Source organism: Thalassophryne amazonica, chromosome 9 (assembly GCF_902500255.1).
Source record: "Thalassophryne amazonica chromosome 9, fThaAma1.1, whole genome shotgun sequence".
In the NCBI taxonomy this organism is placed as follows: Eukaryota; Metazoa; Chordata; class Actinopteri; order Batrachoidiformes; family Batrachoididae; genus Thalassophryne; species Thalassophryne amazonica.
Window position 1 is genome coordinate 565098 of NC_047111.1, and position 24784 is coordinate 589881.

Here is a 24784-nt window from a genome sequence, read left to right on the forward strand (position 1 = left end):
TTCTGATGGAAAAAAAGTCCTTTTCATTCCGCCATTTCCAGACAATGAAAATCCGACGAGGGGGCGGGACCACTCCTTCCACAAGGCGTGCTCACAGGCGAATGACGTCACCGACAGGCGTGGAAAAACTCACGCATGCGCACGAGGGTTCAAGCATGTCTGACGTAAAAACATATGAATGAAATCCATATAGTTTTTGAAAAAAATAAAAAGGTACGATACTTTACGGACAGACCTCGTATTTTTATTTCTCAAAAAATGTTTGGGCCTGAAAACAGGTTGGTCTTATTTTTCTACTAAGGTTTGAACTTTGAGTGTTTACACACGAGAGAAAAGTGAGAAAATTTTAATGCCTGTTTGAGAAAAGTGTATAAAGTGTGTAGTGAGGGGTTTTACAGCCTTAAAACGTCTATAATAATTGTAAAAAATAACGCTGACTACTTCGCGGATTTTGCTTATTGCGGGCTATTTTTAGAACGTATCTCCCACAATAAACGAGGGACCACTGTACTCCAGGATTTCAATGCTCTTACAGGAGTGGCTCAGGAACCCGCAGCTCCCTAATTTCCACCGCTACGAGTGAGCTGACTCTCCACTCTGCAGGCACCCCAAGCGCACTGTTATTATTTATCCAGTTATTGTCAATAATTATCTTTTCATTCACAACCAGTTCTGTTCCTTGCTGCCAGCATTTGAGTTCATCATCAAGTACCAGTCTGGTCCAGTCCGGACCTCGAACCATAACAGGTGAAGTCATACTTTAGGGGTAGTTTTTGCAGCTGACTGATTCTGCTTTTTTTCCTCAAGGTTGACAGCTGCAAATCATAGGGCACTGGACTGACTATGAAATGCCATGGCTGAAGCTGATGCAGCACATTACAGGGGATATATTCTACCATGAGGAGTGGCCCACTGATGGACTCTCAGACTCAGACTCAGACTCACTTTTATTGTCACTCAACCCTTACAGACAGAATGAAATGCAGTTTCTCGAGGTCTTGATGTAGTTAATTTTTTTAACCTAACCTACTGTATAAACTTTTGCAATATAAACTTTTGCAATGTGCAATATCTTCACCCCTGTGGCCATAGAATAAGGCACAGGGTCGGCAGCAGCAGCAGCGTTAGAGTATTAAGAAGGTGACACTGTGCATGTAGTGCAATGTTCACAGTTTGGTGGTGGATGTTGAACTGTTCCACAGTCTGACATCATTCGGGTAGAAGCTGTTTTTCAGGCTGGATGTTTTTGCCCGGATGCTGCACAGCCTCCTTCCAGAGGGAAGGGGTGTGAACAGACTGTGCGCAGGGTGGGTGGAGTCACAGAGGATGCAGGTGGCTTTGTTTCTATATCTGGAGATGTAAATGCCCCCGATGGGTGGTAAGCTGCATCCAATGGTCCTCTATGCAGACTTCACCACCTGCTGCAGCGCTTTCTTCTCCGCCACCGTGCAGCCACCATACCACACAGGGAGGCAGCAGGACAGGACACTCTTCACTACACAGCTGTAGAAGTCCGGCCCTTCCCAATTTCCTCAAAAAATAGAGACATTGGTGGGCTTTCTTGATGACAACCGTGGTGTTGGTGTGCCAGGTGAGCGTGTTGGAGAGGTGGACTCCAAGATACCTGATGGAGGAGATGATCTCCACTGCTGCTCCGTTGATGTAGACGGGGGAGGGGGTGATGGGGGCTGACCTGCAGAAGTCAACAACTATCCCCTTTGTTCTTCTGGGTGTTGAGGATGAGGTTGTTGTCTCCACACCACCGTGTCAGGTTCTCCACTTCTCGCCTGTACGCTGTCTCATCCCCTTGGCTGATGATTCCGATCACTGCTGTATCATCTGCAAACTTAACAACAAGATTATTCTCGTGCTGGGCTCTGCAGTCGAAGGTCATCAATGTGTACAGCAGTGGACTGAGCACACAACCCTGGGGTGAGCCAGTGTTCAGGATGATGGTGGAGGATGAGGTGGTGTTGATCCTGACACTTTGTGGCCTCCCAGTCAGGAAGTCCAGGATCCAGTTGCACAGTGCTGAGGGGGCTCCTATTTCAGCCAGCTTGGAAACCAGTTTCTGGTTTGCAGGATGATGGTGCTGAACGCAGAAGTGAAGTCCAGGAACAGCAGCCTTGCATAGGAGTCCTTGTTCTCTGTGTGGGAGAGAGCCTGATGCACCACGGTGGAGATGGCATCAGCTGTGGACCGGCACGTACTGGTGCTCATTGACAGTCACATCAATGGTCTGCTTCAGGCTCCTCATCACCAGCCTCTCAAAGCACTTTGTGGTGATAGGGGTGAGTGCAACGGACCTGTAGTCGTTGAGGCAGGATGGTGCAGAGGTCTTTGGCACAGGGATTATCCTTGATGTCTTGAAGCACGGCGGAACCCCAGTCTTGAGACAGAGAGGTGTTGAATATATCCACCAGAACCTCAGACAGCTGCTGTGCACAGTCTTTAAGGACCCTCCCTGGTTGTCCGTCAGGGCCCGGGGCCTTTCGGGGGTTGATCCTCTGCAGCACGTTCCTCACCTTAGCTGTAGTGATGTTGCTGACTGGGGGGGGGGGGGGTCTTTGGGGGAGGGAGGGACTCGGGGGGGGGGGTGGTGGTGTTGGACGCCTCAAAATGTGCATAAAAGGCGTTCAGAGTGTCCGGGAGCGCTGGGTCTGCAGAGCACTGTGCTACATTGTTTTTGTAGTCCATGATGCATTTGATGCCCCTCCACATGCTCAGTGGGTCATTGGATTGGAGGTGGCCTTGAATCTTGAGGGCATATGTGGACTTAGCTCTTTTTATTCCTGCTGACAGGTTCCTTATGGCTGCTCTGAGCGCTGCTGCATCTCTGTCTTTGAATGCAGCATCACAAATTTTCAGCAGGTAGCACACCTTTCCGGTCATCCATGGTTTCTGGTTTGGCCTGATGGTGATGGTCTTGGAGGTGGTCACATTGTCTATGCAGCTCCGGATGTAGCTGTGCACAGTCGATGAGTATTCCTCCAGGTCCACATTGCTCCCTGTTGTTGCAGTCGCTCTGAACATTTGCCAGTCGGTGGTCTCAAAGCAGTCTTGAAGCATGGACACAGCACCAGTTGGCCACACAGAGATGGTCTTTGTGATAGCGTCCATGCTTTTCAACACTGGACTGTAAGCAGGAAGCATGAGTTGTGAGATGTGGTCTGAGGTGCCGAGATGGGGGGCGGTGGGCTGCTCTGTAAGCTCCACGTATATTAGTATACACTTTGTCCAGCGTGTTTTCACCTCGTGTCGTGATGTTTACATGCTGGTGGAACTTGGGGAGAATATCTTGCAGGTTTACGTGGTTGAAGTCCCCTGTTACTACATACAGCGCATCTGGATGTTTATTTTGATGCAAGCTGATGGAGTTATGTAGCTGCTTCAGAGAGTCGTTAGCATTAGCTCGTGGGGGGGCATAGACGGGCACAATAAACACTGCTGTAAATTCCCGCGGCAGATAGTGAGGGCGGCATTTTACTGTAAGATATTCTACAGCTTCAGAACAGTGTCTTTCCACCTCAGAACAGTTTGTGCACCAACCTTTGTTAATGTAGATGCACAGCCCTCCTCCTCTGGTTTTACCGGAGTGCTGCTGGTCTCTGTCCGCACGGAAGAGTTTCCGCTCGTGTAGCTCGAAGACAGAGTCAGGTATGTTGTTGTTGAGCCATGTCTCCATCAGGACATAAACACTGCTGCTTCGCCCTGCATCCCAGGGTGCTGGATGACCCCCTGCCTCTGGCACAATTCCTTGCTTGGTCAGCTCAATAATGGACTGTGTTTTTAATGTTATTCAGGTTTTTTTGTTTCCTGTTTCTTCAGCTTTGTGTAAATGTTGTAAAAATCTTGCAACTGTTAGAATGGCCGAAGCAGAGGGTCACCCCTTTGAGTCTGGTCTGCTTGAGGTTTCTTCCTCAGAGGGAGTTTTTTTCTTTCAACTGTCACCTGTGTTCTTGCTCTGGGGTTGGTGAGGTTAGACCTTACTTGTGTGAAGCGGCTTGAGGCAGCTTCGTTGTGATTTGGCGCTGTATAACTGAATTAAAAAAAGAAGGTTTTATCTGTGTGTTTATGTATCACGCTATCCTCAGAAAGAGACTATAACCTGTGAGTGTTTGGAAATGCAAAGTGGTAGTTTTTTTGTTGTTGTTTGTTTGTTTTTGACCTGTTGTAGGTGTGCAGCTGTTCTCTATTTTGAGTTTCTGTTTTAGTCACACTAACACAGCCAGAGGATGCACACAGACTTTGAAAGAAAAACAAATCACAAATATGTTTGTAAAACTCACCGTGGGTGTGCTGCTCTTGTTCATTGTGTCGCCACCGTGCTGTGAGACAGAGAAAGATGATGGCAACTGTTTTAAAGTGATCGGAGCTGCTGCATAAAACAGTGGACTCATGTCTCACCACATCCGGTGCTGACACATCAAACATATGGGGATGGGATTATATACCCAACTACTATTTTCTCAATAATTCCGTGATCTGGTTGGCACAGGTTTTATGCCAGATGTCCTTCCTGAGGAAACTCGAGTTTTATGTTGAGAAAGCCCCTGGTCTTCCAAAGAATGCTTCGATCAAGTATTAACCCAGACCCACAATGCTTATCTTTGGAGATCTGACATGATCGGGCACATACACAGTAGACTGGCTGCAATACCATGATTAGGTATAGACTCCCAATCCCCATCCTGGACAGCTTGCATTGCAAGCCCTGGAACAACTTGGAAAAGTGAAGAAAACTCAACTATCATAGCTTTTACCTTGATCTCCAGTTCAGCTGGTAAACAAGTTGGACATCAAGTGATCCCCAAGTCTCAGAATTCTTCAAACAGAATCCTACAGTCTCAACATCTTCAATCTCTTCTTCAGGCACATGGCTAATAATGGCAAAAGCTACAGTGAACCCACATGCGTGAACACAGTACCCCTTCAGCTAGTTAGGGGAGGTGATAGTCTAGTGGTTAAGGTGTTGGGCTTGAGTCCAGAAGATCATGGGTTCAAATGCCCGCCTGACTGGAAAATCACTAAGGGCCCTTGGGCAAGGCCTTTAATCCCCTATTGCTCCCGGTGTGTAGTGAGCGCCTTGTATGGCAGCACCCTGACATCGAGGTGAATGTGAGACATAATTGTAAAGCACTTTGAGGGTCTGATGCAGATGGAAAAGCGCTATATAAATGCAGTCCATTTACCATTTGCCATTAGTTAACATGGCACAGGCTGGTCTTCTCCACTCTGGACTGCGAATCACATCAGTTTTGTCTTCTAACTTTTTCAATATCATGTAGGGAGCACAAAGGGCTGCACTTAGACCAGATGCACGTTGAGACACCAAAGCAAGAACTTGGTCTCCAGCCACAAAAATAGGGAATAACCCTGTTGTGTCTGATCCCTGAACGTGTCGCCAGTAAAAGTCAATTTGGGACCATAAAATCCAGCATTAACGTCCGCTAATCATCAGACACAAGGAGATTATTCCCACTCGAATCCAATTTCAACATTTGAACGGTTTATTTTTCTGTAAGTAATTTGGTCGGTGAATCACTGTCAAAGGGTGTGGTCAGCTCGTCAAAGCTTACTGTGCAGCAGCGTCTTCATGCCAAACTGGAAATTCTGTGAGCAGATGCACACATTTCTCCATTTCGTCAGCTGCATTGAATGGCTGAGTGCCTGTTCAAAAGGGGTGAATCCTGTAGACTCACTCTCTCACAGCAAAAACCAAACAGGGAAGGGCAACATCTCAGTCACCAGAAAACTTCATGCTCCAAGTCTTCTCCTTGGGTTTTCGAGTCCAGTCAAGAGCTCCTTGAGATCGAGGGTGATAAAATGATGAAGCTGCTTGTGAAATACGAAGCTCACGTCACCTCCGGCAAAACTCCAGAAACAAAATTTGTTCCCTGATCAAGCCAAATAGGGGCAAGAACCCTAAAAGTGCCTCAGTGGTAGATCTGGCTTTAATATTTCTCAGCAGGAAAGACTCAGGTAAATTGTCAACAGGAACTTGTTACCTTTATTCATTTTAGGCAATGGGCCAACACAGTATAGCGTCATCTCCAAAGAACGGTCCGGGTCAGTACGGCAGGAGACACTGAAGAACATTTTAAAGTGACATCCCTACACAAGCTTTGAACTCCATATCACAAGTAAAAACATTGCAGATGTGCAGTTGTGTGATTTGGATATATTGAACCTACCTTGGTGGCTGCTGGGACTCTGGGACAACAGGAAGGGGGGTGTGTGAGGTGGGTGAGATGGTGGCATCAACACCAGCTGCTGCATGGTGTGGAGTGAGGCCAACTCCTGCTGGATAAGCACATCAAAAACTATGTAAGATGCCTTCTGCACTCCACATAATGCATGCTGTCCTGTACTATGTGTAATCGGGTTACACCATAGACCTCCATTACATCATATGGAATGGGATTACAGATACCAAAACAGGACATTATGTTGGAGATTACAATCTCATGAGTGAAGACTGAAAATGATTGCTGAACACAGGCTGCCTGCAGGCAGCAGCATTCCTGTACTGGGGCTCTGCAAACTGGAGATCATGAATGAGCTCTCCTCTGAATAACCTTCTGTTGCTGAATAATTGCACGAGTTCCATATCTTAGGCAAATATAGTTAAGTTTATTCATTCATTCATCTCTGGATCATAGTGCAGCACTCAAAGGACCTCATCTCACACTTGCCTATGCTCACCCAAATCCTGTAACGCTTTCTGGGGGATCCTGAGACATTCCCAAAACAGCTGGGGAACATAATCTCTCCAGCATATGCTGGGCCTTCCTCAGGGCCTCCTCCCAGTTGGACATGCCTGAAAGAACTCCCAAGGCAGTCGACCACAGAGCATCCTTACTAAATGCCTGAACCACCTCAGCTGACTCCTTTCAATGCCAAGAAGCAGCATAGGTGTCAACCTGACTAAAGAAAGGGCGAAAAGGGTGCAGGTGTCTTTGTAACCACCAGGTAATTTCATTGATGAACTCATCCCAACTGCTGTTAATCAGCTTCCTTGCTGAAGACAGTCTGGACTAAGAACTATCATCCTTTCCTGAGTCACTTGGCAGTTTGCCTCTGGCAATTGTTGAAGCTAACCGAAAGTCATTCTACATCATAGGTGTCAAACTGTTTCCAGAAACAAATAAGTATGAAAGTCATTCAGAATAACTTGTTCTCGCTGTGTTTTGTACTGTACAACAACACTACCTCCAACCTTGATGACCAGTATGGGGTTCCACAAAGGTCCATCTTAGGCCCCCTGCTTTTCTCCCGTTATATAGCACCCCTTGGGCACATACTGTTTTGGAATTACCTTTCACTGCCATGCTGATGACACTCAGTTATACATGCTGATAACTGCTGGTAATCTCATCCACATAAAATCCTTAGAAGATTGCCTTGCATCAGTGAGAGGCTTGATGTCTAGCAGCTTCATACTTTTAAACTCTGATAAGACCAAAATGATGGTTCTTGGTCCAGTAAGACATCGGCATCAATTTGACCAGCTAGCACTTAGCCTAGGCTCATGTGTCATACATCGCACTGACAAAGTGAGGAACCTTGGGGTAATTTTTGATCCTACGTTGTCCTTTGATCTCCACATTAGAAATATTACTAGGACTGCTTTCTTCCACCTGCTAATATAATGAAGATTCATCCCATCCTGTCTATGGCTGATGCTGAGACCCTGATCCATGTGTTTATCTCTTCTAGATTGAACTAATGCAATGTTCTATTTTCTGGTTTATTGCAGTCCAGCATTAGGGGTCTCCAATTGGTTCAAAATGCTGCTGCCAGAATTTTGACACCAAGCAGAAAGTTTGACCACATTACACCCATTTTGGCGTCTCTTCACTGGCTTCCTGTCCCAGTGAGATAAAATTTTAAGGTTCTGCTACTAGCCTACAAAATTATTCACAGACTGGCACCTCCGTACTTAGCTGACTTACTTAAACCCTACCGGCCCGGACTCTGCGTTCTCAGGGTGCATGACCACTTAGTGTCCCTAGGGTGAATAAAAAGTCTGTGGGCCACCAAGCTTTCTCTTATTGTGTCCCTGTTCTGTGGAATGATCTCCCTGCATCAATGAAACAGTCAGATTCTGTAGATACTTTCAAGTCCAGACTTAAGGCACACTAATTCTCCCTCTTGTGTGGTTAGCATACTGGCATAGTATGTTACTGTGCTTCCTATCCTTTTAAATTAATTTTATTAGTAAGCAGGTCTCGGTCTCAACTTCATCTCAAGTCTGGGTCTGTTAGTGAAGTGTTGGACTAGCGGCCGGCGATCATCTTAGTATTTTCTCTGCTTTCCTGTCGATTTACTGCTGATGATTTATACCTGACGTGCAGTTTTTCCGGCAGACTGATTCTGCTTTTTTTTCTCTGTGCGGATGACATTGCACTGGACTGGCGGCTGTGGACATGAGATGCTGGACTGACCGCGAGATGTTATGTCTGAAGCTGTTGCAACACACTGCAGTCTGCATTTGGAATAGATGTTGCCATGGAGACAGGCTCACTGATGGCATGCGGAAGGAACATTGGCCTTGCACCCCAGGGTGCTGGATGGCCCCTGCCTGTGGCATAAATGTTTTGTGGTCATCTCAAAAAATTGCACCTTATTTTATCTGGGGGTTTTCATGTTGTTTTTGATTTCCTGTTTTCTGCTTCTTCAGCTTTGTAAAACTTTGTAAAAATTTGTAACTGTTCGAATGGCCCAAGCAGAGAGTCACCCCTTTGAGTCTGGTCTGCTTGAGGTTTCTTCCTCAAATCATCAGAGGAAGTTTTTCCTAACCACTGTCACCTGTGTTCTTGCTCGGGGGTTGGTAAGGTTAGACCTTACTTGTGTGAAATGCCTTGAGGCAACTTTGTTGTGATTTTTCACTATATAAAATGAAATAAATTGAAAAACTGAAATTGAAAGCGCCAAGAGGGGGGCAGGTTTTCTTTGTAACCACCCACTCTACCAGAGGATTTCATTGATGAACTTATCCCATCTGCTCAAAGTGATGTTAATCAGTGAAAGCACCCGGTGAAGTTGGTCATTACAAAGACAACCTTCACTCTCTTGGCCCTTTCTAGAATCAGTTTGCTACCTATGTTCTACATGGTCTCTCCAAATTCCTCTCATGGCCAAGTTTTTGCCTCAGCCACCACTGAGGCTGCAGCCAGTGATTCTGGAGATCTCTGTGCCAACCAGACAGGAAAGTCCACCTTCTTCAGCCTGATGGTTTCCCTTACTGTCGGTGTCCATCAGCAGATTCTTGGTTTGATGCCAAGACAAGCACCAACAACCATCTGGCCACAGCTCAAAGCAGCCACCTCAGCAATGGAGGTCTTGAACATAGACCACTCTGCTTAAATGTCCCCAGCCTCCCTTGGGGTGTGGGAGAAGTTTCTTCAGAAGTGTAAGTTAAATCCTGTCTGGACAGGCTCTTGCAGCAGAAATTCCCAGAAAACCATCAGCATGCATTTAGGCCTTCCAGATAGGTTTGGTTAAATACCTCATCACTTGACTCTACTCATCACCAAGTGGTGATCAGTCGACAGCTCCATCCGACTGTTCACATGGGTGTCCAAGACACAAGGTCGCAGACCTGATGACATCGACCTTTGACCTAGGATGCACTGGTAACAAGTCTAAACACCCTTGTGCTCAAACAAGGTGTTTGTTATGGACAATCCATGACCCGCACAGACGCTGTGATCTTTATGGAATCAATAGACTGTAGCTCTGGAGAAACATCATGATGAGTCAGCATGTCAGGGATTTTTCTGGATCAAAACTGAAGCCTGATTTATGCTTCTTTAGCTCTGCAGCTCCGTAGCCACAGAGAGTCCTCTGTGTCCCTCTGTCATCTCTCCGAGCCCCTCCCTGTAGCCTGATATGCGCACATAAAAATTTAAACTACATGTCAAAATGATGGAGACCATAAGAGCTGTGACTGGTCACTTTTCCACTTTCACTCCTTCCCCTCCCATCATATTTTAATAGTTTTTGCAGTGCACAAGTAAAAAACTACAAAGATGCTCAAGTGACCCGCAATTCATGAAAGGAAACTGGAGATTGATGATTGTATAAAGAAGTGGAGGTCATTGAGGAACAAATTGGTCCTGAAAAAGGGGTAAAAATAATCTCTAATTTTGAACTGCTGTGTTTTAGTCTTTTTAATTCCATTTTATTATCCATTTTGGTTTTATTCCATTCTGCTGAATGCTTTTGTCAGGATTTGGATTTTTGTTTCAGTGTTGTATGCTCTGTGTTAGTTGATTTGCTTTACTGTTTTTCTTCTGGTGTTAGTTCGCTTTTTAGTTTTTCCTACTTGGGTTTTTCTGTCCCTGTCTCTCTTTTCTGTCTCTTTGTTCTTGGTGGTAGGTATTTCTCTCTCTCTCTCTGGCCACACCCTTGTTCTGGTGCTTTCCACCCACACCTGTTCTTAATCTGCAGCTCATCACCTGGGTTATATAAGACTCATTGGGTGCTGTTGTCCTTTGCCAGATAGATGTGCCTTGTGCATTCTCTCCAGCTCTGTACCTTGTGTTCCATAGTCCTGCCTGCATCATTCTGTTCCTTACCTGTTTGATTGACCACGCCTTAACCTGATGATTTTTGTACCGCTGTATTTTTAGACTGCCTTCTTGTGTACCAACCACTGCTAACCTCATCAGTAAACCCTTTTAAAAACCAGAGCTGTTTGTCTGAGTCCTGCATTTATATCCAACCATTCCTGACCAACCAGCCTGATAGATCAATCTGGCCAGCAATGGACACAGCAGGCTCTGACACTTTCCAGCTGGTGGTATGCCATCATAGTCGGCAGTTAGCTCAGCAGGAAGACCAGCTCAGTGCCCTAAGCTCCGGGTTTAGGGAGCTCGCTAAAAGCCAGGCTTTTTTATGTCTTTGGTGAGCACTCAGATGGGACAATTACTGTCTAGAGTAAATCCTCAGGCTAATTCTGACACGGCTACCGGTAGCTCCAGTCTATCTCCTCTGGGGCTGTCAGCAGCCTCACCAGCATCCATACGTGAACCTGTTTTTTGCAACCAGTTGTCTTATCCTGAACGCTTCTCCGGCGAGACTGGTGACGTCAGACCGTTCATCGCACAGTTTGAGTTGCACTATGACCTCATGTCATCAATGTTTCCATCTGATAAGAGAAAGATAGCATTCATGATAATTCACCTGACTGGTCGAGCTGCAGCGTGGGCAACGGCAGAATGGGGTCATCAATCCGCAACTTGCCTTCACAACGGCATTACAGCAGGTATTTCAACACACTTCTCCGGGATGTGAAGCTGCATACTCAGTCATTACGCTCAAGCAGGGCAGCAGCCGTATTGCAGATTAGACCATAGACTTCTGTATCCTGGCGGCACAGAACGAGTGAAACCCAGCAGCACTCCTTGATGTCTTCTTCCAGGGGCTGTTGGACAACATCCAGGACCAGCTCATCACTGTTGACCTCCCCGAGGACCTCGATGAGCTCATCGTGCAGGCCATCCGGACCGGCCGATGCCTGATGGATCGACCTTGCCCTGCAGCTCAGTTATCTGATCGATGTTCAGCCATGCCACCGAGTCACCCATCCTCCTCCAGCCACGTTGGAGCCAAATCACTTCATCACAGCACGAGGAACCCATGCAGCTGGGTCACATTCGTCTGTCTTCAGCGGAGTGACGGCGCCGCCATGAGGATGGACTCTATTTCTACTGAGAACAGTCAGGTCATTTGATTCCCAGTTGTCAGGCAAGGTGTGAGTGTGAGTCAGAACTCAATTATTCCTTTCTCAGCTCAAAATATCATTCTGGCCAATTAATCTCTGATCATTCATTGTTTGCCATTTCAGCTTTTGATGATTCAGGTTCTGATGCGAATTTGATTTTGTCTTCTCTCGCCAGGTCCATATGCCTTAAGCTGTTTAAGCTCTCGTGCCCTCTGGTTGTGCGCACCATGGATGGTCATGAATTGGGTCAAATTACTCACCACACTCAGTCTGTCAGAATGATCACTTCTGGGATTCACTCTGAATCTATTAGCTTTCATGTCTTTGATAATATGACTCACCCGACAATTTTGGGGCACCCCTGGTTACAATTCGGCCCCAATTCTGATTGGTCTAAAGGGACGATTATCTCTTGGGGACCTGCTTGTAAGAATGCATATCTGTTGAAAGCTGAACGTACACAGCGGGATTCTAACCCAGATCTCACGGGAGTGCAGTCATGTTATCATGATCTACCACCCGCATTTAGTAAAGCTGCTAAATCGTTACCGCTTCACCAAGAATACGACTGTGATATCAAGGTCCTCTCTGGGGCAACCCCACCTTGGGGAAAAGTGTTTTCTCTGTAGGGCACCTTAACGCATTGCTATTATCAAGTACATCCAGGAATCATTTGCAGCTAGTTTGATTCAACTAGCGTCCTCGCCCGCAGGGGTGGGGTTCTTTTTGGAGAGATAAAGAATAAGTTCCTCCACCCCTGCATTAATTATTGCGGACTCAATGACATAACAGTAAAGAACTGTTATCTACTGCCTCTTATCTGAGCCGCCTTTGAGTTATTGGAAGGGGCCAAAATATTCACCAAGCTTGATCTTCACAATGCATACCATTTAGTCAGAATTAAACAAGGGGACAAATGGAAAACAGCGATTAACATGCCCACAGGGCACTGCGAGTATTTAGTCATACCTTTTGGACTCTCGAACACTCCCGCAGTTTTCTTCTTAAACAAATTTGTCTTTGTTCATCTGTATAACATTTTGCTTTTCTCCTTCGACCTTGAAACCCACACCTGACATGTTCGCACTGTACTACAAACCCTGCTGCAAAACAAACTATTTGTTAAAGCCAAGAAATGCGAGCTCTATCAACCAAAGGTATCGTTCCTGGGATTGATTATTGCGGAGGGTGAGATCAAAATGGACCCTGGAAAGGTTGTGGCCGTGCTGAACTGGGCTGGCCAAAATTCTCGTAAGGAAGTTCAAAGATTCCTAGGTGGTGCTAACTTCTAATACAAGTTCATATGAAATTTCAGCATGATCGCAGCTCCATTGCATGAAGTGACATCATCCCTCCGGCCACTCGTCTGACGCCGGCATGCAGCGAGGCATTTAGGGCTTTACTCCCCCGTGCTGCTCCTCCCTGACCCCACTCGACAGTTCGTGGTTGAGGGCGATGCTTCTGACGTGGGTGTTGGAGAGGTTCTGTCGCAAATGAATTCCTCAGACAACAGGCTGCACCCGTGCGCCTTTCTCTCTAAGAAACTGACCGCTGCTGAGCGTAACTACAGCATCAGGGACCAGGAGCTGTTGGCAGAAAAAGTGGTCTTGAAGGAGTGGTGTCACTGCTTGGAGGGGGCACAAATGCCGTTCCTAATTTACACCAATCACAACAATCTAACATATCTTCAAACCGCAAAACGCCTCAATTCCCGTCAAGCTAGGTGGGCAATTTCCTTTGCCATTTCAATTTTGTGCTTTCTTACTGACCGGGCTCTAAAAATGGTAAACCTGATGCACTGTCATGGCAGGGTGACCCGGTGGACGTGCCTTCTGATCCAGGGACAATCTTACCCACTTCCTGATTTGTGTCTGCTTTAACCTGGGGAATAGAATCCAGAGTCAAGTCCGCTTTGGGTAATACACCGGTTCCTGCAGGTTTTCCATGGAACAAACTTTTTTTGCCAGCAGCACTCAGGGGAGATGTCATCAGATGGAGTCATGACAGCTGCTTCTCGTGTCACCCAGAAATAATAAAAAAAAATGGTCGTTGTAGTTCAGCAGAGATTCTGGTGCCCCAGGATTACCAAAAGATGTCATGAAGATCCTCTGTTCGTTTCAAAGTTCTGGAGGGAGTTCTGCTGCCTGCATGGGGTCACCTCTGGCCTGTGGGTGGTACCTTCAGGTACCACCCACAGACCAATGGTCAGACTGAATGCCTTAATCAAGAGCTAGAAAAAGGACTTGACTTAATAAAACAGCAGTAAAAAGTAACATAAAGTATCAAGAGATGCTGGCATTCACAAATCTCAAGACATGAAACTCCTCTCAGTGCCCAGAGGGTTCAACCCAATGTGCAGCACCCTAGCATCATATGATAAATAAAAAAGAGGGCTCAAACCTACTATCTAAGATGAAACAAGTAGCATCCAACAGTATATCAAGAAGCTGGGCCCCACAAACAAGCCTTGAGGTGAGTAGCACAAGACAGCAGAAGACAAAGCATGGTGAGACAGATGAGGATAGCAAACACTGTGCCAAAGTACATCACATAGGCTCTGATCATAGCAGCACAACAACAGGACCTGAGTTTCAGATCCACAGAGGCAGCGGTCTTCCATGGCAGACAGGACCTATGGTGCAAGATTCATGCTTTATGCAGGCCACAGTGATCCCACCTGCATTCTTGGGGCTACGAATGGCTCCACCAGATCATACAAGTAGAGAGATGGAACGCCGACTCCTGATCTCGGGGGCTGAGGGTGTGCTGCGCGTGCATGAGAGGAGTTTTGGGGGTCTTCACTTCCAGTCTTTTGCTGCGTAGCCAGCGCTTTGTTCACAGGTATTATAACCTTCAGTTTCTGCTGAGAATGGATGATATCAAACACCACAAAAGAAGGTTAAAGCTTTTGATCAATTAATCTGAATAATTTACCGAGCCTTACATTTTGCAGCTGCCCCGATTATCACTTACAGAGTCACACTGCTGCACTGTTATTGCTGCAAAGGTTTGGAAACAACTGGTTAGTTTGAAAGGGGAACTATTCAGCTAAAATATATCTTATATAAAATATAGATCTTGCAGTCGATTAGCAACAAGGCAAGTTTTAAAAGACAAAGTTAAGTTTACTCAGTCAGCTAAGGGAAGAGGATCACACCACCTTTGTATTTATTTTTTATGTGATTTCTGGTCCAAAAGACAAGCTTATCTTCTAGTCCATTATTTTCTTGTCCAAAACTTGGTGCTAAATTTGTTGTCTACACTTCTACAGGGATACAGTTGCTATTTATTTTAATTTATTGAGATCTTATTGTTCTCTGTTCTATTTGTACTTATTTTATTCATATCCCAGTGTAAATTGTACATATATAAACTACACACTTATTGCTACTTACATTAATTGATATTATAATGTCCTTGCAATCTGTACATGTTTAATCGATCTCCTCAGTGTTTTATCCTCACATGGACCACAGTGGAAATAAGCCTTTATGTTTTGTGTCATCTGTGTATCACTGATATATTCACCTTTCTGTGTTTATATTGATTTTACAAAAAATAACTCAATCAATTCTATAAATACTGATGATTTCTGTTTTACTCTAAATACTATTTTATCTGAGGGAACAAGGCTGTCCACATTATAAGACTGAGAACTGCTCCACTCAGCAGCCAACAGTTTGGGGAACACCCACAGTGCCACCACATGGTCAGCTGGTGGTCTCCGGTGACAGCGGTCACCTGTGCCATCCTGTCAGCCGCCGTCTGGTAGAATGCCGCCTGTGAGGCCTCGTGGTTGATCCCAGATATCCTGGATGTCTTGATGATGCAGGGACTCAGATGCTTCTCCAGCAATGTGCACAGTTCTGAAACTACCAAACTTTGTCAGTTTAAATCATAAAACCTTGTTGGTGATTTTTCCACAGTTTTGGCAGCTTGACAGAAACTGAAGGCAGGTGTCAGGTCCTTCATCATGCCTCATATTTTTTGATGTGTGTGGACTGAAATAAATGATGCATATTTCATCGTATTGAATGTGTGATACCTCAGTGATATCAAAATGATTTATGACTGAAAATAAAATGTGAATTGTTCTTAACAATGAGTTTTGTTGTTCAGAAAAATAACGTGGTTCTTCTGGAACAATATCAGGATCTTCAAGACTGATGTCAGCCAATATTTCTTTGAAATCCTGGGAAAAAATAGAAATTGCTGCAGTGAGGCTGGCAACCTTCTGATATCGCACACATCCTTGCATGTTGGACTCACATAAGAGTTATAACTTTGTGGAACAGCCTCGCTCATCATGTGCTAAATGCTCCAAGTGTTATTACTTCAAAGGAATACTATGGTTATTTTATGGAGTTTGATTTTTATTGTGATTGACAATTTTATTATGGTGTTTGATAACTTTTACTGTGCTATTTATGAGTTTTACTATGATGCTTTTTTAAAATGACGAATGATGTGTACTTTTATTGTATTTTTATACACGTTTTATGAATAATTAACTCTTATTAACTGTAATTTTCCACCTCAGTTGCTGACAGTCTGCATGCTCTTATCAATAATATTAGCAAGTTTTGTCCTGAATACCATTTAAAATCAACAGGAACTTCATTCAAGCTACACTTTGAACATAGAACCCCAATTCCAATGAAGTTGGGACATTGTGTAAAATGTAAATAAAAACAGAATCCATCCATCCATCCATTTTCTTCTGCTTTCTCTGGAGTCGGGTTGCAGGGAAAAAAACAATGATTTTCAATTCCTCTTCAACCTATATTCAATTGAATACACCACAAAGAGAAGATATTTAATGTTCACACTGATAAACTTTATTGTTTTTGTGCAAATATTTGTTCATTTTGAAATGGATGCCTGCAACAGGTTTAAAAAAAGCTGGGACAGTGGTATGTTTCCCACTGTGTTACATCACCTTTCCTTCTAACAACACTCAATAAGCGTTTGGGAACTGAGGACACTAATTGTTGAAGCTTTGTAGGTGGAATTCTTTCCCATTCTTGCTTGATGTACGACTTCAGTTGTTCAACAGTCCGGGGTCTCCGTTGTTGTATTTTGCACTTCATAATGCGCCACACAACAGGCGACAGGTCTGGACTGCACGCAGGCCAGTCTAGTATCCGCACTCTTTTACTACGAAGCCACACCGTCCCTGAAAAAGACGTTGCTTGGATGGCAGCATGTGTTGCTCCAAAACCTGGATGTACCTTTCAGCATTGATGGTGCCATCACAGATGTGTAAGTTGTCCATGCCATGGGCACTAACACACCCCATACCATCACAGATGCTGGCTTTTGAACTTTGTGCTGGTAACAATCTGGATGGTCTTTTTCCTCGTCCATGATTTCCAAAAACAATTTGAAATGTGGACTCATCAGACCACAGCACACTTTTCCACTTTGTGTCTGACCATTTCAAATGAGCTCGGGCCCAGAGAAGGCGGCGGTGTTTCTAGATGTTGTTGATGTTTGGCTTTCACTTTGCATGGTAGAGTTTTAAGTTGCACTTGTAGATGTAGTGACGAACTGTGTTAACTGACAATGGTTTTCTGAAGTGTTCCTGAGCCCACGCGGTAAGATCCTTTACACAATGATGTCGGTTTTTAATGCAGTGCCTGTTGTGTGGGCCGCTGAAGAGGAGGTACTGCTGGCCCACCACCACAAGATGGCGCCCCGCTTGAAGTGCGGGCTTCAAGCACAAGAGGGCGTCGGAGCGACCAGGAGTGACAGCTGTCACTCATCATCCGTACCAGCTGTCACTCATCCACTACTCATCACCACCACCATAAAGGCCGGACTGCAACTCCACCTCCCCGCCGAGAAATCAGCTACCATTCAGGTAATTGTCTCTGCTGACTCAAAACGTTGAGTAATAATCTGAACTTCTTTTGCAGCCGTTATCCTATGGTGTTTTGCCTTATCTGTGGGATTGGTGTTTGGTGTGATCAGCGACGGCTTCGCCTCACACCCCAAACCAAGATAAGTGGTTAGACAGGAGCTGCACGAGTGTGTGATTGGAGGTGGAGGTTCTCCCTCCTTTACTGAACACTGACTGTGGGATTACTGAGTGTGTGAACTCACACTCATCAGGACTGTCTCTGTTTTCTGCCAGCAGTACCGGGTCTGACTGCTGAAGACAGCGGCCACCTGGGGCGCAGGGCTTGGCGGCTCCGGTGTTCTTCAGCTCCGTTGGTGGTGGAAGCTGTGTGGGAATCCAGCTCTTCTCTCGCCAGGCGTCTTCTATCGTCGAGCCTGCCCACACGTCACCTGGTGTATGATTGACAGTCCACCATATTGTTATTGTCTGTACGTCGTTGTGCGATTTACAACATTAAATTGTTACTTTTGGCTTATCCATTGTCCGTTCATTACTGCCCCGTTGTGGGTCTGTGTCACGTCACTTTCACAACAGTGCCGCCTGAGGGATCAAAGGTCACGGGCATTCAGTGTTGGTTTTCGGCCTCGCCGCTTAAGTGTAGAAAGTTCTCCAGATTCTCTGAATCTTCTGATGATATTATGGACTATAGATGATGGAATCCCTAAATTCCTTGCAATTGAATGTTGAGAAACATTGTTCTTAAACTGTTGAATTATTTTTTCATGAGGTTGTTCACAAAGTGATGATCCTCGCCCCATCTTTGCTTGTGAATGGCTGAGACTTTTGGGGATGCTCCTTTTATACCCAATCATGACACTCACAATCAGTGTCCTCAGTTCCCACATGCTTATTGAGTGTTGTTAGAAGGAAAGGTGATGTAACACAGTGGGAAACATACCACTGTCCCAGCTTTTTAGAAATGTGTTGCAGACATCCATTTCGAAATGAGCAAATATTTGCACAAAAACAATAACGTTTATCAGTTTGAACATTAAATATCTTGTCTTTGTGGTGTATTCAATTGAATATAGGTTGAAGAGGATTTGAAAATCGTATTCTGTTTTTATTTACATTTTACACAACGTCCCAACTTCATTGGAATAGGGGTTGTAGTTTGAGGGGATAACTTGTTGAAGCCATGGCAGAAAACACAAGAAAACACAGAAACTATGCTTTACAAGCACATCTGGTGTTATTGCTGGCAGTCGACTGGAAGTGAATTACCCCAACTCTCACAGCCAAGTGGCTGAAACCTCAGGGGAGCAAGTTCACAAACAGAACTCAATGGAATGAGATCTTGAATTGGCATTCCATCTCTCTACTTCTATGACCAGATGAATGAGGTGCAGCGAGAACATACACAATCCCAACAATATAATTTGCCTCCTCCTCACTGTTTGACAAACAGAATCAAGGCAATATGAGTTTGGGGAGAGGTCAGGTTGAACTAAGACTTGATCACAGGTTTTCATCAACACAAATGACTCATGAAGTGTACAGAGAACATGCAGAATCCCAACAATGCAGTGAGTAAAAAAAACAACAAAAAAACTGTCACGAAAATTTGACTCATTTCGTGACAGGAGCACGAAAAAAAAATGTGCAACTGGGCTAAAATAATCAGTTTTATTGCCAGTTCTCTTCAGACAAGTCAGGGGATGGATGCATGAACATTTCCAAGTCACTGAATATGTCTTGAACTTAATTTATATCAGTTATGAAGAAATACAATCAGTATGACACTCTGTGGTAAATCTGTGTGGAGGAGACAGTTCAAAAAAACTGAGTGACTGTGCAAGAAGGAGAAGAGTGAGGAAAGACACCCAGCTGAAAAACATCCAGACAACCCAGAAGATGCGACAGGCTTCTGTGGCTGTGATTGGAGACATTTTGCACAGTGCATGTTTTACATTTTGTATCACCAGTTTTACAGCTTCATGATGAAGTGGTGAGGGAAGATTTTCTGAAAAAAAAAAAGGCCTGAAAGTTCAGCTACAATTTGCCAGAAGGTACATCTACAATAGATTTGATTTGTTTGGTGAAAGAAATTTAGAAATTTTAGAAATTTTTATATTGAGAATCCTAAATTAATTTTTGTATTTGAAATGGCATAAATAAATTAAATTGTGTGAAATACCATGGGTTCCAATCGTTTTGGAGGGCACCGTACCTGGGTAACAGATCAAGTAAGGGATTGCCCATTAGGTTGAAATACATTGGGGACCTTCTGTGCCCTGCAGCTGCTTTGGGACCCATGAAGGCTCAACAGGAACCATGAACATGAGACAGCTCAAGGGGCTCTGGTGAAATGAGAAACCCTCAACAGCAGAACAGTTGATGTCTTGTGACTCATTGGCTGTGAAGGCAGATGAAGGCTGCAGCAGATCCTCAGACCTTAATCAACTGGGATTTTCCAGTTATTAGACAAGACTGAGAATCTGTCAAGGACCATGTGTATGTCAGCGTACAATGACATTTGAAATTTGGTACATGATTGCACGATCCTTCTTGGACAGCAAAAAGTCAGACAGGCTTGACAGATGAACGACTCTTGTCTTTTACAAACTTGATCATGACATTGTCACTTTAAGTGAAACAAGAAGAGCAGGAGAAGGCCAGCTGTGGGAGGGGTAAGGGGCTACACTTTCTTCTGGAAAGGACTTCCTGAGGAAAAACAATGAATCCATTGTCAGTTTCACCATCAAAAAGTCACCTTTCAAAGCTGACTAACTCCCAATGGGTGTCAGGGAATGACAAAGGACACTACATCTCCAACTTCTGTGTGAAGCCCATGCCACCATCATCAGTGCTTATGCCCAACACTTGATTCCAAACATGAAGAGAAGGAAAACTTTTATGTCTAGCTGGATACTATTCTATCTGTGATCCCAGCATCTGATGAGATCATCTTAGACAACAACTTTAACGCTATGATTCAAGAGGACCACAAGGCTCTACAACAGAATCATCGGGAGAAATGGAGTGGGTAAGTGCAATGTCAACAACACCCTGCTTCTCACAAAGTGCATCGAACATGATATTGTCATCTCATCACCAACACCATTTTCTGGCAAAAGCAAAGTCTGTTGGCAGCACCCTCAAAGCATTGGCACCTGCTCAACTGCATAATCATCCGAAATCGCAACCAGAAAGATGTCCTGTCCACCAAGGTAATGATTTGCGCAAGCAGCTGTTGGACAGATCATCATCTGATCTGCTCCAGGATCCAACTTTACATCCACCCCAAGATGAGGCCTGGACACCGCAAAACTGTCAAAAAATTCAACATCACCAAGCTTGAAGACCCAGAAACAAAAGCAGTTTCAACAGCACCTGATGAAACAACTCCCCACAAAGTACTCCATCCTGGCTCCTAAACATTGTGAGGCGCTCAAGACAACCATAACAATAGCCTGCCAAGAAACAGTCAGACATTCGAAGAAGAAGCACCATGACTGGTTTGATAAGAATGACCAAGTCCTCCAACTACTCATCAACCAAAACTGAAAAGCTTTCCCCAATCTATAGAAAGATCCAACCTTGCAAGAGAAAAAAGTCTTGACTCCAGCAAAGCAAAGCAACTGTGTTGTGTGGGCCGCCAGAAGAGGAGGTACTGCTGGCCCACCACTAGAGGGCGCCCTGCCTGAAGTGCGGGCTTCAGGCACGAGAGGGCGCTGCCGCCACGGACACAGCCGGGGTTGACAGCTGTCACTCATCAACTCATGACAGCTGTCACCCATCTCCACTTCATCAATCCACTCCATAAAAGCCGGACATCATCTCCACCTTGCTGCCGAGATATCATCTACCTGTGAAGGTAATATTCTCTGCTGTGTCTGAACGTTGACTTACGTGTGATCTGTTTGCAGCCATTGTCCTGTGGTGCCCTGTCAGCTGGGTTGGTGGTCAGTGAGAGTGCCGACATCTTCGCCTCTCACTCCAACCAGATAAGTGGTAACAGGAGCTGCTATCGTGTTCCTATTTCGGAGGTGGAGGTGACTTTCCACCTTCTGACTGTTTTTGTTACTGGGTGTGCACACACCCACATCTCACTGTTTGTGCTCCTTGCCAGCAGTACCAGATCCGACAGTCGGGGACGGTGATCACCTGGGAATTCGGGACTTGGCGGCTCCAGTATTCATCAGGTTCTGTGGCGGTGGAAATCGTGTGGTTCCAGCTCTTCTCAGGACAGACGTCTTCTATCCTCGAGCCTGCCCACACGTCACCTTTGTGTATTGACTGCTATCAGATTCTGTGATTGTCTGTATATTCGTTGTGCACATTCACAACATTAAATTGTTACCTTTTGGCTCATCTATTGACCGTTCATTTGCGCCCCCTGTTGTGGGTCCGTGTCACTACACTTTCCCCAACAAACTGTCCAAAATGAAACTTGCAGAACTGAAAAGTCAGTGGTGGATCCAAAAGGCTGCTGAAATCCAAGCCTTCACCAACAAATAATTACAGCAGAGGCTTTTTCAATGCCACCAAAACATTACCCAGACACCAATGCTCTGAGAGCAAACACCTGGCCTGAAAACAGCTCGAGGAGAAACACTGAAAGCATCATTGTCCAACCTGATGAAGGCTAATATCCATATGACATCAAAACATCACATTACATACATTCATTATCGTGCAAAAATGAAGTATGTATGTTTATTTATTTGTTTTAATCACTGCATTTTTCACATTTAACTCGCTCTGCAGCACAGTTTACATCACAGACTCTTGAAACTGCACAGACAGCAGTCCTCCAAATTTTGCATGAATATAGTAATTGGCCATTACCTGGGATAAGTAATCGACCTTGAACTTCAGGGTTTCGCTTGAGGTCAAGAGTGACCTAAATTATGTCAAATTTCAGATTTGAGAAAAACATGTTGCGTAATACATCAAATCACAGGGCTTGGTGAAAGGATCCAAAATATATCAAATTCCTTAAGTTATGACATGATAAAAAAAATTTAAATTTCGATTTTATAAGGGTGTGGAAAAGCATGCAAATTATCATTGCATACTTGTTAAGTTCACATAGCAGCCCTACGGAAATCCCTTTCCACATCAAAAGGGTCAAGGTTCAGTGCTATGCTGATGATACTCAGTTATACATGCCGATAACTGCTGGTAATCTCAACCACATAAAATCCTTAGAAGATTGCCTTGCATCAGTGAGAAGTTGGATGTCTAGAAACTTCCTACTTTTAAACTCTGATAAGACTGAAATGATGGTTCTTGGTCCAGTGAGACATCAGCATCAATTTGACCAGCTAACACTTAGTCTAGGCTCGTGTGTCATACATCACACTGACAAAGTGAGGAACCTTGGGGTAATTTTTGATCCTTCGTTGTCCTTTGACCTCCACATTAGAAATATTACTAGGACTGCTTTCTTCCACCTGCTAATATAATGAAGATTCGTCCCATCCTGTCTCCATCCAGAAAGTATTCACAGCACTACCACATTTTATGTTCCAGCCTTTTTCAAAAATGGACGAAATTCATTTTTTCCTCAAAATTCCTCAAAACACAATAGCCCCTAATGACAACACGAAAAAAGTTTTGTGTTTTGTTTTTTTTTTGCAAATTTATTAAAAAATAAAAATACTAAGAAATCACATGTACATACAGTGAGGGAAATAAGTATTTGATCCCCTACTGACAAGCAAGAATTCTGTCTCTCACAGACCTGTTAATTTTTCTTTAAGAAGTCCTCTTATTCTGCACTCTTTACCTGTATTAAATGCACCTGTTTGAACTTGTTACCTGTATAAAAGACACCTGTTCACACACTCAATCAATCACACTCCAACCTGTCCACCATAGCCAAGACCAAAGAGCTGTCTAAGGACACCAGGGACAAAACTGTAGACCTGCACAAGGCTGGGATGGACTACAGGACAACAGGCAAGCAGCTTAATTAAATAGGTCAGCTAAGTAGGGAGGTGCCAGTCTGTGCAGCAGAACTAGTAGCAGAACCTTAAAATCTGATCTCACTGGGACAGGAAGCCAGTGAAGAGACGTCAAAATGGGAGTAATGTGGTCCAACTTTCTGCTTCCTGTCACAAGTCTGGCTGCAGCATTTTGAACCAACTGGAGAGCCCTAATGCTGGACTGCGGTAAACCAGAAAATAGAACATTGCAGTAGTCCAATCTAGAAGAGATAAACGCATGGATCAGGGTCTCAGCATCAGCCATAGACAGGATGGGACAAATCTTTGCTATATTTCACAGGTGGAAGAAAGCAGTCCTCGTAATATCTCTAATGTGGAGGTCAAAGGACAATGTAGGATCAAAAATTACCCCAAGGTTCCTCACTTTGTCAGTGTGATGTATGACACACGAGCCTAGGCTGAGCGTTAACTGGTCAAATTGATGCCGATGTCTCACTGGACCAAGAACCATCATTTCAGTCTTATCAGAGTTTAAAAGTAGGAAGTTTCTAGACATCCAACTTCTCACTGATGCAAGGCAGTCTTCTAAGGATTTTATGTGGTTGAGATTACCAGCAGTTATTGGCATGTATAACTGAGTATCATTAGCATAGCAGTGAAAGGTAATTCCAAAATACCACATGTGCCCAAGGGGTGCTTGGTGAGAAGACAACAACTGTTGGTATAATTATTAGAAAATGGAAGAAAAACAAGATGACTGTCAATCTTCCTCAGTCTAGGACTCAATGCAAGCTCTCACCTCGTGGAGTCAGGATGATTCTAAGAAAGTCCAGAAGTACACAGAAGGACTTGGTCATAATAGGATTAATAAATGGAATAGGTTTGACTATGTGCATGCTTGGTCTCCAAAATAAAGGTCACACAAGGTCAACATCCATTGGATTCTCTGACATGTGAAATATGTTACCATATGCAGCTTCTCTCCCCCTGCCATCCCCTCATTACCCCATCCCCGTAGAGACGGTGCCTGCTCCCAGACTACCAATAACCAGCAAAAATCTATTTAAGCATAAAAATTCAAAAAGAAAAAATAATATAGCACCTTCAACTGCACCACAGACTAAAACAGTTAAATGTGGTCTATTAAACATTAGGTCTCTCTCTTCTAAGTCCCTGTTAGTAAATGATATAATAATTGATCAACATATTGATTTATTCTGCCTTACAGAAACCTGGTTACAGCAGGATGAATATGTT

At 44.4% G+C, this 24784-nt stretch overlaps 1 protein-coding gene across 1 annotated transcript in view; it reads right to left on the reverse strand.

Annotated features, from left to right (window-relative positions):
- Window positions 1-24784, reverse strand: part of pou2f3 (POU class 2 homeobox 3) — a 258269-nt gene that overhangs the window by 163331 nt on the left and 70154 nt on the right. Inside the window, exons 4-5 of the mRNA XM_034177477.1 lie at window positions 6195-6300; window positions 4290-4328 (exon numbers count right to left, since the gene is read on the reverse strand). Of these exons, the coding sequence (XP_034033368.1) occupies window positions 4290-4328; window positions 6195-6300 (145 nt within the window). The remainder of the gene's footprint in view (window positions 1-4289; window positions 4329-6194; window positions 6301-24784) is intronic.